This window comes from Oncorhynchus keta, chromosome 15 (assembly GCF_023373465.1).
Source record: "Oncorhynchus keta strain PuntledgeMale-10-30-2019 chromosome 15, Oket_V2, whole genome shotgun sequence".
Classification (NCBI taxonomy): domain Eukaryota; kingdom Metazoa; phylum Chordata; class Actinopteri; order Salmoniformes; family Salmonidae; genus Oncorhynchus; species Oncorhynchus keta.
The window spans coordinates 3,807,133-3,821,910 of NC_068435.1; the positions used below are offsets into that span (position 1 = coordinate 3,807,133).

Sequence of the window (14,778 nt, forward strand, 5' to 3'; positions counted from 1 at the left end):
GATCCATTGGTAGACCACATTAGGAAAGGGAGCAGGGGATCCATTGGTAGACCACATTAGGAAAGGAAGCAGGGGATCCATTGGTAGACCACATTAGGTAGGAAAGGAGCAGGGGATCCATTGGTAGACCACATTAGGAAAGGAAGCAGGGGATCCATTGGTAGACCACATTAGGTAGGAAAGGAAGCAGGGGATCCATTGGTAGACCACATTAGGTAGGAAAGGAAGCAGGGGATCCATTGGTAGACCACATTAGGTAGGAAAGGAAGCAGGGGATCCATTGGTAGACCACATTAGGTAGGAAAGGAAGCAGGGGATCCATTGGTAGACCACATTAGGAAAGGGAGCAGGGGATCCATTGGTAGACCACATTAGGAAAGGAAGCAGGGGATCCATTGGTAGACCACATTAGGAAAGGGAGCAGGGGATCCATTGGTAGACCACATTAGGAAAGGAAGCAGGGGATCCATTGGTAGACCACATTAGGTAGGAAAGGGAGCAGGGGATCCATTGGTAGACCACATTAGGAAAGGAAGCAGGGGATCCATTGGTAGACCACATTAGGTAGGAAAGGAAGCAGGGGATCCATTGGTAGACCACATTAGGTAGGAAAGGAAGCAGGGGATCCATTGGTAGACCACATTAGGAAAGGGAGCAGGGGATCCATTGGTAGACCACATTAGGAAAGGGAGCAGGGGATCCATTGGTAGACCACATTAGGAAAGGAAGCAGGGGATCCATTGGTAGACCACATTAGGTAGGAAAGGAAGCAGGGGATCCATTGGTAGACCACATTAGGAAAGGGAGCAGGGGATCCATTGGTAGACCACATTAGGTAGGAAAGGAAGCAGGGGATCCATTGGTAGACCACATTAGGAAAGGGGGCAGGGGATCCATTGGTAGACCACATTAGGTAGGAAAGGAAGCAGGGGATCCATTGGTAGACCACATTAGGAAAGGAAGCAGGGGATCCATTGGTAGACCACATTAGGAAAGGAAGCAGGGGATCCATTGGTAGACCACATTAGGTAGGAAAGGAAGCAGGGGATCCATTGGTAGACCACATTAGGAAAGGAAGCAGGGGATCCATTGGTAGACCACATTAGGTAGGAAAGGAAGCAGGGGATCCATTGGTAGACCACATTAGGAAAGGGGCAGGGGATCCATTGGTAGACCACATTAGGTAGGAAAGGAAGCAGGGGATCCATTGGTAGACCACATTAGGAAAGGAAGCAGGGGATCCATTGGTAGACCACATTAGGAAAGGAAGCAGGGGATCCATTGGTAGACCACATTAGGAAAGGAAGCAGGGGATCCATTGGTAGACCACATTAGGAAAGGAAGCAGGGGATCCATTGGTAGACCACATTAGGAAAGGGAGCAGGGGATCCATTGGTAGACCACATTAGGAAAGGAAGCATGGGATCCATTGGTAGACCACATTAGGAAAGGAAGCAGGGGATCCATTGGTAGACCACATTAGGAAAGGGAGCAGGGGATCCATTGGTAGACCACATTAGGAAAGGAAGCAGGGGATCCATTGGTAGACCACATTAGGAAAGGAAGCAGGGGATCCATTGGTAGACCACATTAGGAAAGGAAGCAGGGGATCCATTGGTAGACCACATTAGGAAAGGAAGCAGGGGATCCATTGGTAGACCACATTAGGAAAGGAAGCAGGGGATCCATTGGTAGACCACATTAGGTAGGAAAGGGAGCAGGGGATCCATTGGTAGACCACATTAGGAAAGGGAGCAGGGGATCCATTGGTATGTAAACAAACACTGGTTATAACTATAATGTTGATATCATGGATGGTCAGTCCTGTATAGCCTCATAACATGGTTATAACTATAATATTGATATCATGGATGGTCAGTCCTGTATAGCCTCATAACATGGTTATAACTATAATGTTGATATGGATGGTCAGTCCTGTATAGCCTCATAACATGGTTATAACTATAATGTTGATATCATGGATGGTCAGTCCTGTATAGCCTCATAACATGGTTATAACTATAATGTTGATATCATGGATGGTCAGTCCTGTATAGCCTCATAACATGGTTATAACTATAATGTTGATATCATGGATGGTCAGTCCTGTATATCCTCATAACATGGTTATAACTATAATGTTGATATCATGGATGGTCAGTCCTGTATAGCCTCATAACATGGTTATAACTATAATGTTGATATCATGGATGGTCAGTCCTGTATAGCCTCATAACATGGTTATAACTATAATGTTGATATCATGGATGGTCAGTCCTGTATAGCCTCATAACATGGTTACAACTATAATGTTGATATCATGGATGGTCCTGTATAGCCTCATAACATGGTTATAACTATAATGTTGATATCATGGATGGTCAGTCCTGTATAGCCTCATAACATGGTTATAACTATAATGTTGATATCATGGATGGTCAGTCCTGTATAGTCTCATAACATGGTTATAACTATAATGTTGATATCATGGATGGTCAGTCCTGTATAGTCTCATAACATGGTTATAACTATAATGTTGATATCATGGATGGTCAGTCCTGTATAGCCTCATAACATGGTTATAACTATAATGTTGATATCATGGATGGTCAGTCCTGTATAGCCTCATAACATGGTTATAACTATAATGTTGATATCATGGATGGTCAGTCCTGTATAGCCTCATAACATGGTTATAACTATAATGTTGATATCATGGATGGTCAGTCCTGTACAGCCTCATAACATGGTTATAACTATAATGTTGATATCATGGATGGTCAGTCCTGTATAGCCTCATAACATGGTTATAACCATAATGTTGATATCATGGATGGTCAGTCCTGTATAGTCTCATAACATGGTTATAACTATAATGTTGATATCATGGATGGTCAGTCCTGTATAGCCTCATAACAGGTTATAACTATAATGTTGATATCATGGATGGTCAGTCCTGTATAGCCTCATAACATGGTTATAACTATAATGTTGATATCATGGATGGTCAGTCCTGTACAGTCTCATAACATGGTTATAACTATAATGTTGATATCATGGATGGTCAGTCCTGTATCGCCTCATAACATGGTTATAACTATAATGTTGATATCATGGATGGTCAGTCCTGTATAGCCTCATAACATGGTTATAACTATAATGGCTGGTCAGTCCTGTATAGCCTCATAACATGGTTATAACTATAATGTTGATATCATGGATGGTCAGTCCTGTATAGCCTCATAACATGGTTATAACTATAATGTTGATATCATGGATGGTCAGTCCTGTACAGTCTCATAACATGGTTATAACTATAATGTTGATATCATGGATGGTCAGTCCTGTATAGCCTCATAACATGGTTATAACTATAATGTTGATATCATGGATGGTTAGTCCTGTATAGCCTCATAACATGGTTATAACTATAATGTTGATATCATGGATGGTCAGTCCTGTATAGCCTCATAACATGGTTATAACTATAATGTTGATATCATGGATGTTCAGTCCTGTATAGCCTCATAACATGGTTATAACTATAATGTTGATATCATGGATGGTCAGTCCTGTATAGCCTCATAACATGGTTATAACTATAATGTTGATATCATGGATGGTCAGTCCTGTATAGCCTCATAACATGGTTATAACTATAATGTTGATATCATGGATGGTCAGTCCTGTATAGCCTCATAACATGGTTATAACTATAATGTTGATATCATGGATGGTCAGGCCTTGCGTCCATTTCTCCGTCTATTAACCTGAGACTGGTTACATTTCTCCATCTATTAACCTGAGACTGGTTACATTTCTCCATCTATTAACCTGAGACTGGTTACATTTCTCCGTCTATTAACCTGAGACTGGTTACATTTCTCCGTCTAACCTGAGACTGGTTACATTTCTCCATCTATTAACCTGAGACTGGTTACATTTCTCCGTCTATTAACCTGAGACTGGTTACATTTCTCCGTCTATTAACCTGAGACTGGTTACATTTCTCCATCTATTAACCTGAGACTGGTTACATTTCTCCATCTATTAACCTGAGACTGGTTACATTTCTCCGTCTATTAACCTGAGACTGGTTACATTTCTCCATCTATTAACCTGAGACTGGTTACATTTCTCCATCTATTAACCTGAGACTGGTTACATTTCTCCATCTATTAACCTGAGACTGGTTACATTTCTCCATCTATTAACCTGAGACTGGTTACATTTCTCCGTCTATTAACCTGAGACTGGTTACATTTCTCCGTCTATTAACCTGAGACTGGTTACATTTCTCCATCTATTAACCTGAGACTGGTTACATTTCTCCAGGCCCTTCTCCTATAACATGGTTATAATCCCTCAGCTTTTTACCAAAACAGAGGCGGGGTTGACCCTTTGTTATTGTTTCAGAGGAGGAACCGTTTATCACTTTCTGTTTTGACGTGGCTCTTCTCCTGCACGGACCATACCAGGAAGTTACTCTACTTTCCGTTTGCTTCCTCCTTATCGTTGGCTCGATCTTCTATTTTACCAATAAAGAATAGCTTGTAGGCTACATTTACCAGAGTATCTTCCCAAACAAACACTACTTATAACTGTGAACGCTTTTTGTCTAGTCAAGTTTTCTTTGCTCAATGGCGACCATTGAAAAGGGCTGGGCTGCAGCAGTAGCAACACCACCGTCTAATGTCTGCTATATGCCGATCATAGCCACTAGATGGTGCTAAGGAGCCACTCACTGTGTTTACCTTGCCCTTTGTGGCAGGAAGACGGGGTTAAAATACCATCACCAGTTTACGGATGGACTGAATTGGGCCAGTCTGGGTTTATATACAGTAGAGCCAAGCTAGGCACCAACACTCATCTCCCTTTTACAAAAAAACATTAGCATTTTATTTTCATAATGCCTATTATAAAAACGTAGTCATAACAATAATAACTATCAGATGGTTCTAATATCCATGGACACAGTCAGGGTTGTCTCTACTTACCACAGCCACAAAGATCAAGAGGAGTTGTGGACACTGACAGGGTTGTCACTACTTACCACAGCCACAAAGATCAAGAGGAGTTGTGGACACTGACAGGGTTGTCACTACTTACCACAGCCACAAAGATCAAGAGGAGTTGTGGACACTGACAGGGTTGTCACTACTTACCACAGCCACAAAGATCAAGAGGAGTTGTTGTCACTACTTACCACAGCCACAAAGATCAAGAGGAGTTGTGGACACTGACAGGGTTGTCACTACTTACCACAGCCACAAAGATCAAGAGGAGTTGTGGACACTGACAGGGTTGTCACTACTTACCACAGCCACAAAGATCAAGAGGAGTTGTGGACACTGACAGGGTTGTCACTACTTACCACAGCCACAAAGATCAAGAGGAGTTGTGGACACTGACAGGGTTGTCACTACTTACCACAGCCACAAAGATCAAGAGGAGTTGTGGACACTGACCAGTGGTCTGTTCTCATTGACGTTAGTGAGTGTTTAAAATCTGAACAGGCATTTAGAAAATATAATGAATAACAGACATTTAGAATTTTTATATGAACATACACTCTATATATAGAAAAGGTAAATACTTGAATGAATTGAATGAATTGGTGAAAATGTATGTATATTTAGCAGTTTATAACAACAGTTGTCACAAAGTGCTTCACAGTTACCCAGCCTCCAAAAAGAGCAAACAGCAGTGTTTTTGGGAACACTGAGGAAGAAACCTTGAAGGGAAACAGACTCAGGGGCACTATTTGAAACAGTGGCATATTGGTATTTATTTAATAAATGTAGTAATGAGAATGGTGGTACATTTCTCCAATGGTGGTAACGGATGTAGTAATGGTGGTGGCATCTATGTAACCTGGTGGTGGCGGATGTAGTAATGGTGGTGGAGGATGTAGTAATGGTGGTGGCGGATGTAGTAATGGTGGTGGCATCTGTAACCTGAGTGGTGGCGGATGTAGTAATGTGGTGGCGGATGTAGTAATGGTGGTGGCGGATGTAGTAATGGTGGTGGCGGATGTAGTAATGGTGGTGGAGGATGTAGTAATTGGTGGCGGATGTAGTAGTGGTGGTGGCGGATGTAGTAGTGGTGGTGGCGGATGTAGTAATGGTGGTGGAGGATGTAGTAATGGTGGTGGCAGATGTAGTAATGGTGGTGGCGGATGAAGTAATGGTGGTGGAGGATGTAGTATTGGTGGTGGAGGATGTAGCAGTGGTGGAGCGGATGTAGTAATGGTGGTGGAGGATGTAGTTTTGGTGGAGGATGTAGTAACAGTGGTGGAGGATGTAGTACTGGTGGAGGCGGATGTAGTAATGGTGGTGGATGTAGTTGGTGGTGGAGCGGATGTAGGGTGGAGCGGATGTAGAACCGTGGTGGTCACGGATGTAGTTGGTGGTGGCGGATGTAGCTAATGGTGGTGGCGGATGTAGTAATGGTGGTGGCGGATGTAGTAATGGTGGTGGCAGATGTAGTAATGGTGGTGGCAGATGTAGTAATGGTGGTGGCAGATGTAGTAATGGTGGTGGCAGATGTAGTAATGGTGGTGGCGGATGAAGTAATGGTGGTGGCAGATGTAGTAATGGTGGTGGCAGATGTAGTAGTGGTGGTGGCAGATGTAGTAATGGTGGTGGCAGATGTAGTAGTGGTGGTGGCGGATGAAGTAATGGTGGTGGAGGATGTAGTAGTGGTGGTGGAGGATGTAGTAGTGGTGGTGGTGGCGGATGTAGTAGTGGTGGATGTAGTAGTGGTGGTGGTGGCGGATGTAGTAATGGTGGTGGCAGATGTAGTAATGGTGGTGGCAGATGTAGTAATGGTGGTGGCGGATGTAGTAATGGTGGTGGCAGATGTAGTAATGGTGGTGGCAGATGTAGTAGTGGTGGTGGCGGATGGTAATGGTGGTGGAGGATGTAGTATTGGTGGTGGCAGATGTAGTAGTGGTGGTGGCGGATGAAGTAATGGTGGTGGAGGATGTAGTATTGGTGGTGGAGGATGTAGCAGTGGTGGAGGCGGATGTAGTAATGGTGGTGGAGGATGTAGTAATGGTGGTGGAGGATGTAGTATTGGGTGGTGAGAGGATAGTACTGGTGGAGGCGGATGTAGTAATGGTGGAGGCGGATGTAGTACTGGTGGAGGCGGATGTAGTAATGGTGGTGGCGGATGTAGTATGTGGTGGTGGCGGATGTAGTAATGGTGGTGGCGGATGTAGTAATGGTGGTTGTAATGGTGGCGGATGTAGTAATGGTGGCGGATGTAGTAATGGTGGTGGCGGATGTAGATGGTGGCGGATGTAGTAATGGTGGCGGATGTAGTAATGGTGGTGGCGGATGTAGTAATGGTGGTGGCGGATGATCAATGGGGTGGTGGATGTAGTAAGGGGGTGTCACTAGTAACCACAGCCAGTAAAGGTGGTGGCAATGTAGTAATGGTGGTGGCGGATGTAGTAATGGTGGTGGCGGATGTAGTAATGGTGGTGGCATGAAAAGGTGGTGGAGGATGTAGTAATGGTGGTGGCATGAAGGGTGGTGGAGGATGTCACTAATGGTGTTGGCATGCCAGTAATGGTGTTGGCAAGATGTAGTAATGGTGGACGGATGTAGTAATGGTGGTGGCGGATGTAGTAATGGTGGTGGCAGATGTAGTAATGGTGGTGGCAGATGTAGTAATGGTGGTGGCGGATGTAGTAATGGTGGTGGCGATGTAGTAATGGTGGTGGACATGAAGTAATGGTGGTGGAGGATGTGTATTGGTGGTGGAGGATGTTAGCAGTGGTGGAAGGATGTAGTAATGGTGGTGGAGGATGTAGTAATGGTGGTGGAGGATGTAGTATTGGTGGTGGATATGTAGTACACGGATGTAGTAATGGTGGTGGAGGATTGTAATGGTGGTGGAATGTAGTAATGGTGGAAAATGTAGTAGTGGTGGCGGCGGATGTAGTAGTGGTGGCGGTGTAGTAATGGTGGCGGCAGATGTAGTAATGGTGGTGGCAGATGTAGTAATGGTGGTGGCAGATGTAGTAGTGGTGGTGGCGGATGAAAATGGTGGTGGAGGATGTAGTAGTGGTGGTGGAGGATGTAGTAGTGGTGGTGGTGGCGGATGTAGTAGTGGTGGATGTAGTAGTGGTGGTGGTGGCGGATGTAGTAATGGTGGTGGCAGATGTAGTAATGGTGGTGGCGGATGTAGTAATGGTGGTGGCGGATGTAGTAATGGTGGTGGCAGATGTAGTAATGGTGGTGGCAGATGTAGTAGTGGTGGTGGCGGATGAAATGGTGGTGGAGGATGTAGTATTGGTGGTGGCAGATGTAGTAATGGTGGTGGCGGATGAAGTAATGGTGGTGGAGGATGTAGTATTGGTGGTGGAGGATGTAGCAGTGGTGGAGGCGGATGTAGTAATGGTGGTGGAGGATGTAGTAATGGTGGTGGAGGATGTAGTATTGGTGGTGGAGGATGTAGTACTGGTGGAGGGATGTAGTAATGGTGGAGGCGGATGTAGTACTGGTGGTGGGATGTAGTAATGGTGGTGGCGGATGTAGTAATGGTGGTGGCGGATGTAGTAATGGTGGTGGCGGATGTAGTAATGGTGGTGGCGGATGTAGTAATGGTGGTAATGTAGTAATGGTGGCGGATGTAGTAATGGTGGTGGCGGATGTAGTAATGGTGGTGGAGGATGTAGTAATGGTGGCGGATGGAGGGGGGTGGCGGATGTAGTAATGGTGGTGGCGGATGTAGTAATGGTGGTGGCGGATGTAGTAATGGTGGTGGCGGATGTAGTAATGGTGGTGGCGGATGAAGTAATGGTGGTGGAGGATGAAGTAATGGTGGTGGCGGATGTAGTAATGGTGGTGGCGGATGAAGTAATGGTGGTGGAGGATGTAGTAATGGTGGTGGTGGATGTAGTAGTGGTTGTGGATGTAGTAATGGTGGCGGAGGATGTAGTAATGGTGGTGGTGGATGTAGTAATGGTGGTGGCGGATGTAGTAATGGTGGTGGTGGATGTAGTAGTGGTTGTGGATGTGGTGGCGGATGATGTAGTAATGGTGGTGGCGGATGTAGTAATGGTGGTGGCGGATGTAGTAATGGTGGTGGCGGATGTAGTAATGGTGGTGGCGGATGTAGTAATGGGGTGGAGGATGTAGTAATGGTGGTGGCAGATGTAGTAATGGTGGTGGCGGATGTAGTAATGGTGGTGGCGGATGTAGTAATGGTGGTGGCGGATGTAGTAATGGTGGTGGCGGATGAAGTAATGGTGGTGGAGGATGTAGTGGTGGTGGCGGATGTAGTAATGGTGGTGGCAGATGTAGTAATGGTGGTGGAGGATGTAGTAATGGTGGTGGAGGATGTAGTAATGGTGGTGGAGGATGTAGTAATGGTGGTGGCGGATGTAGTAATGGTGGTGGGATGTAGTAATGGTGGTGGAGGATGTAGTAATGGTGGTGGCGGATGTAGTAATGGTGGTGGCGGATGTAGTAATGGTGGTGGCGGATGTAGTAGTGGTGGTGGCGGATGTAGTAGTGGTGGTGGTGGATGTAGTAGTAGTGGTGGAGGATGTAGTAGTGGTGGAGGATGTAGTGGTGGTGGAGGATGTAGTAGTGGTGGTGGCGGATGTAGTAGTGGTGGTGGAGGATGTAGTAGTGGTGGTGGTGGCGGATGTAGTAATGGTGGTGGCGGATGTAGTAGTGGTGGTGGTGGATGTAGTAGTGGTGGCGGATGTAGTGGTGGTGGCGGATGTAGTAGTGGTGGTGGCGGATGTAGTAGTGGTGGTGGCGGATGTAGTAGTGGTGGTGGCGGATGTAGTAGTGGTGGTGGCGGATGTAGTAGTGGTGGTGGAGGATGTAGTAGTAGTAGTGGTGGAGGATGTAGTAGTGGTGGTGGCGGATGTAGTGGTGGTGGCGGATGTAGTAGTGGTGGTGGAGGATGTAGTAGTGGTGGAGGATGTAGTAATGGGGGTGGTGGCGGATGTAGTAATGGTGGTGGCGGATGTAGTAGTGGTGGCGGATGTAGTAGTGGTGGTGGCGGATGTAGTAGTGGTGGTGGAGGATGTAGTAGTGGTGGTGGTAGTAATGGGGGTGTAGTAGTAGTGGTGGTGGCGGATGTAGTAATGGGGGTGGTGGCGGATGTAGTAGTGGTGGTGGCGGATGTAGTAGTGGTGGTGGCGGATGTAGTAATGGTGGTGGCGGATGTAGTAGTGGTGGTGGCGGATGTAGTAGTGGTGGTGGCGGATGTAGTAGTGGTGGTGGCGGATGATGTAGTGGTGGTGGTGGTGGCGGATGTAGTAGTGGTGGTGGCGGATGTAGTAGTGGTGGTGGTGGCGGATGTAGTAGTGGTGGTGGCGGATGTAGTAGTGGTGGTGGCGGATGTAGTAGTGGTGGTGGCGGATGTAGTAGTGGTGGTGGCGGATGTAGTAGTGGTGGTGGCGGATGTAGTAGTGGTGGTGGCGGATGTAGTAGTGGTGGTGGCGGATGTAGTAATGGGGGTGGAGGATGGTGGGTGGAGATGTAGTAATGGTGGCGGATGTAATGGTGGTGGCGGATGTAGTAATGGTGGTGGCGGATGTAGTAATGGTGGTGGCGGATGTAGTAATGGTGGTGGCGGATGTAGTAATGGGGGTGGCGGATGTAGTAATGGGGGTGGCGGATGTAGTAATGGGGGTGGCGGATGTAGTAGTGGGGGTGGCGGATGTAGTAGTGGGGGTGGCGGATGTAGTAATGGGGGTGGTGGCGGATGTAGTAATGGGGGTGGTGGCGGATGTAGTAGTGGTGGCGGATGTAGTAATGGGGTGGTGGGATGATTGTAGGAATGTGGTGGTGACGGATGTAGTAGTGGTGGTGGTGGCGGATGTAGTAATGGTGGTGGTGGCGGATGTTGTAGTTGTGGATGTAGTGACAGTGGTGGTGGATGTAGTATTAGTCGTGGTGGATGTAGTAGTGGTGGATGTAGTAATAGTGGTGGATGTAGTAGTGGTGGAGGATGTAGTAGTGGCGGTGGAGGATGTAGTAGTGGCGGTGGAGGATGTAGTAATGGTGGTGGCGGATGTAGTAATGGTGGTGGTGGGGTGTAGTAGTAGTGGTGGTGGTGGCGGGATGTAGTAGTGTAGTGGTGGTGCGGATGTTGTAGTAAGTGGTGGATGTTGTAGTTGTGGATGTAGTAGTGGTGGTGGCGGATGTAGTAGTGGTGGTGGTGGCGGATGTAGTAGTGGTGGTGGCGGATGTAGTAGTGGTGGATGTAGTAATAGGGTGGTGGAGGATGTAGTAATAGTGGTGGAGGATGTAGTAATGGTGGTGGATGTTGTAGTGGTGGTGGTGGCGGATGTAGTAGTGGTGGAGGATGTAGTAATGGTGGTGGCGGATGTTGTAGTGGTGGTGGTCGGATGTAGTAATGGGGGTGGCGGATGTAGTAATGGTGGTGGCGGATGTAGTAATGGTGGTGGCGGATGTAGTAATGGTAGTGGAGGATGTAGTAGGTGGTGGAGGATGTAGTAATGGTGGTGGAGGATGTAGTAATGGTGGTGGCGGATGTAGTAATGGTGGTGGAGGATGTAGTAATGTGGTGGAGGATGTAGTAATGGTGGTGGCGGATGAAGTAATGGGGGTGGTGGCGGATGTAGTAATGGGGGTGGTGGCGGATGTAGTAATGGGGGTGGTGGATGTAGTGGTGGTGGCGGATGTAGTAATGGTGGTGGTGGCGGATGTAGGAATGGGGGTGGTGGAGGATGTAGTTGTAGTGGTGGTGGCGGATGTTGTAGTGGCGGATGTAGTAGTGGTGGTGGCGGATGTAGTAGTGGTGGTGGCGGATGTAGTAGTGGTGGTGGTGGAGGATGTAGTAATGGGGTGGTGGCGGTTGTAGTAATGTGGTGGCGGATGTAGTAATGGTGGTGGCGGATGTAGTAATGGGGGTGGTGGAGGATGTAGTAATGGTGGTGGTGGCGGATGTTGTAGTGGTGGCGGATGTAGTAATGGGGGTGGTGGCGGATGTAGTAATGGGGGTGGTGGAGGATGTAGTAGTGGTGGTGGCGGATGTAGTAGTGGTGGTGGCGGATGTAGTAGTGGTGGTGGATGTAGTAGTGGTGGTGGTGGCGGATGTTGTAGTTGATGATGTAGTAGTGGTGGTGGTGGCGGATGTAGTAGTGGTGGATGTAGTAGTGGTGGTGGTGGCGGATGTAGTAGTGGTGGTGGTGGATGTAGTGGTGGTGGCGGATGTAGTAATGGTGGTGGCGGATGTAGTAGTGGTTGTGGATGCGGATGTAGTAATGGTGGTGACGATGTAGTAGTGGTGAGATGTAGTAGTGGTGGTGGATGTAGTAATGGTGGTGGCGGATGTAGTAATGGTGGTGGATGTAGTAATGGTGGTGGCGGATGTAGTAATGGTGGTGGCAGATGTAGTAATGGTGGTGGTGGCGGATGTAGTAGTGGTGGTGGATGTAGTAATGGGGGTGGTGGCGGATAATAATAATAGTAGTGGTGGATGTCGTAGTGGTGGATCTAGTACTAGTGGTGGTGGATGTAGTAGTGGTGGAGGATGTAGTATTTGGGGAGGATGTAGTAGTGGTCGATCATGTAATGGTCGATGATGTAGTAGTGGTGGAGGACGTAGTAGCGGTGGATATCGTGGATGTAGTAGTGGTGGAGGATGTAGTAGTGGTGGATCTAGTAATAGTGGTGGTGGATGTAGTAGTAGTGGAGGATGTAGTAATGGTGGTGGATGTAGTAGTGGATGTTGTAGTAGTGGTGGAGGATGTAGTAGTGGTGGAGGATGTAGTAGTGGTGGATGTAGTAATAGTAGTGGATGTAGTGGTGGTAGAGGATGTAGTAGTGGTGGATGTAGTAGTGGATGTAGTAGTAGTGGTGGATGTAGTAGTGGTGGATGTAGTAATAGTAGTGGATGTAGTAGTGGTGGATGTAGTAGTGGTGGATGTAGTAGTGGTAGAGGATGTAGTAGTGGTAGAGGATGTAGTTGTAGTGGATGTAGTAGTGGTAGAGGATGTAGTAGTAGTGGAAGAGGATGTTGTAGTGGTGGTGGATGTAGTAGTGGCTGATGTAATCAGAGGTTTTTAGTATTATTCTAATGGATTATTTTCTGTCTGGCAGTCAGATATTTGCTATTATCCATTGCTACAGTAAAAATGACATATCGTGAACGTTTTCTTTATTTTGAGATACAATACAAACATCTTAAAATAGAAACCTACTAAAACAAACATACACCATCTATCAGACCGTCCGACGCAGCCATTTAAACAGGCCGGACAGGAAAGGTCTTTGAACATGCGCAGTAGCCTAGTTACTGTGTACATACCCCGGGCCTCGAGGACAGCGGCTGAACTGTCAGTTGCGCGTCGGTGTGGAGAGTTACCGCGGTGCCGTGAACCCCTTTCCTACGGGTGATCGCGAATGCTAATTTTATTTGTTTTTATTTTTAAGCAGAGGGGCTTTGTTGCACACGCGGTCAATATAAATATAAAACCACGGAGAATGTGACGAGAGCAGGAGTGGACTTCGGAGGAAGACTACCGAGGCAGCAGACTGAGCCGTGAATGCAAATGGGAGTAGTGATCGGAGTTGGCAGCAGAAGGGCTAGAAATGATCCATTTTTTTTTGCTGCGTCTAGTTTGGGTTTTACTTTTGTTTTGGGGCTTTCAGACCGTCGATTTGTATCGTTGTAACTTTTGACTTTATTTATTTACTGTTTTAGGCGATCGGTTTAGGCCTTTAGTGTACTACTACATCCACCAAGTGTAAGCTGTTTGTAGGCCTGTGTTACCGTGTGCTATTACTTACGATTGACAAGCTACACCCGACATCAGGACAACCCCAACGCACTCGATCCAGACGACTCTCGTCGATAGAAAGACCCTAACTTCCTGCCCAGCTTGTCTGGTGCAAACGGAAAACTCTCTCTCCTCTCTTCGTTTTTTTTTAGGGCTGATTAAACCAGCCGCGGGGAAGGTCTTGGGTGACACATGTGATTGTAATGACCCTCCTACCCTTCTCACAGAAATTATACAATGATATGTGAGCGGATTGTAGGTGTGTGTGAGCCAGCTGCAGTGTTACATTGTGGCAGAGGAAGGTTTCTCTGTGGCTCGGTGCACGGCTACTTCCTGGTACAACAGAGAGAGGCAGTGCTGAGTTAAAAACACCAAATAGACACATACTGAGAAGAGGGAAGGAACGAGAGAAACACTTGGCCTGTTTCCAGAAATCTAAACCTTCGTTATCTTGTGTATTTCTGTTATTTCAACGATTCGAGTGATTTTGAAGGGGCGAATCAAGAATTAGTTTTGGATGCCGAAGGAAGGTCCCGTTGGTTGCGGGTAAAAAGGAATCGTAACGGGGAGGAAGGCACATAGCCCTCCCAACGGCGGAGAAGCGTCGCACAGATTTTCTTTCACACCATTGTTTAAAAAAAAAAAAACATTTATTATTATAACATCTTCGTGTATTTTAATATTTTTGAGAGACGAGGTTAGTTAACGGAAGATATGGGTTGTTTGGGCAACAGCAAGACTGAAGATCAACGCATCGACGAAAAGGCACAGCGAGAGGCGAATAAAAAAATTGAAAAACTGTTGCAAAAAGAAAGACAAGCATATAAAGCGACGCACCGGCTGTTATTATTGGGTAAGGTTATATAAACGACTTGGCCCGAACACGGTGTGATCTAAAATATCCTTCATTAAATTACCCCATTACGTATTTTAAAGCCCTTGCTATATGTCATGGGGGGGGTGTATTGATGGATGCGAAGCCTAGAAATTTGCTTCGTTTT

The 14,778-nt window shown here is 46.7% G+C and overlaps 1 protein-coding gene across 2 annotated transcripts in view; it reads left to right on the forward strand.

Moving 5' to 3' along the window:
• Window positions 1-14,778, forward strand: part of LOC118378035 (guanine nucleotide-binding protein G(olf) subunit alpha) — a 131,970-nt gene that overhangs the window by 25,454 nt on the left and 91,738 nt on the right. The window contains exon 1 of one of the 2 annotated variants that reach the window (XM_052462902.1): window positions 13,274-14,630. The exons of the other annotated variant lie outside the window; for it this stretch is intronic. Within the exon in view, the coding sequence (XP_052318862.1) occupies window positions 14,492-14,630 (139 nt within the window). The 5' untranslated portion in view covers window positions 13,274-14,491. Of the gene's footprint in view, window positions 1-13,273; window positions 14,631-14,778 lie in introns of those variants that run through there. 2 annotated transcript variants of the gene reach the window in all.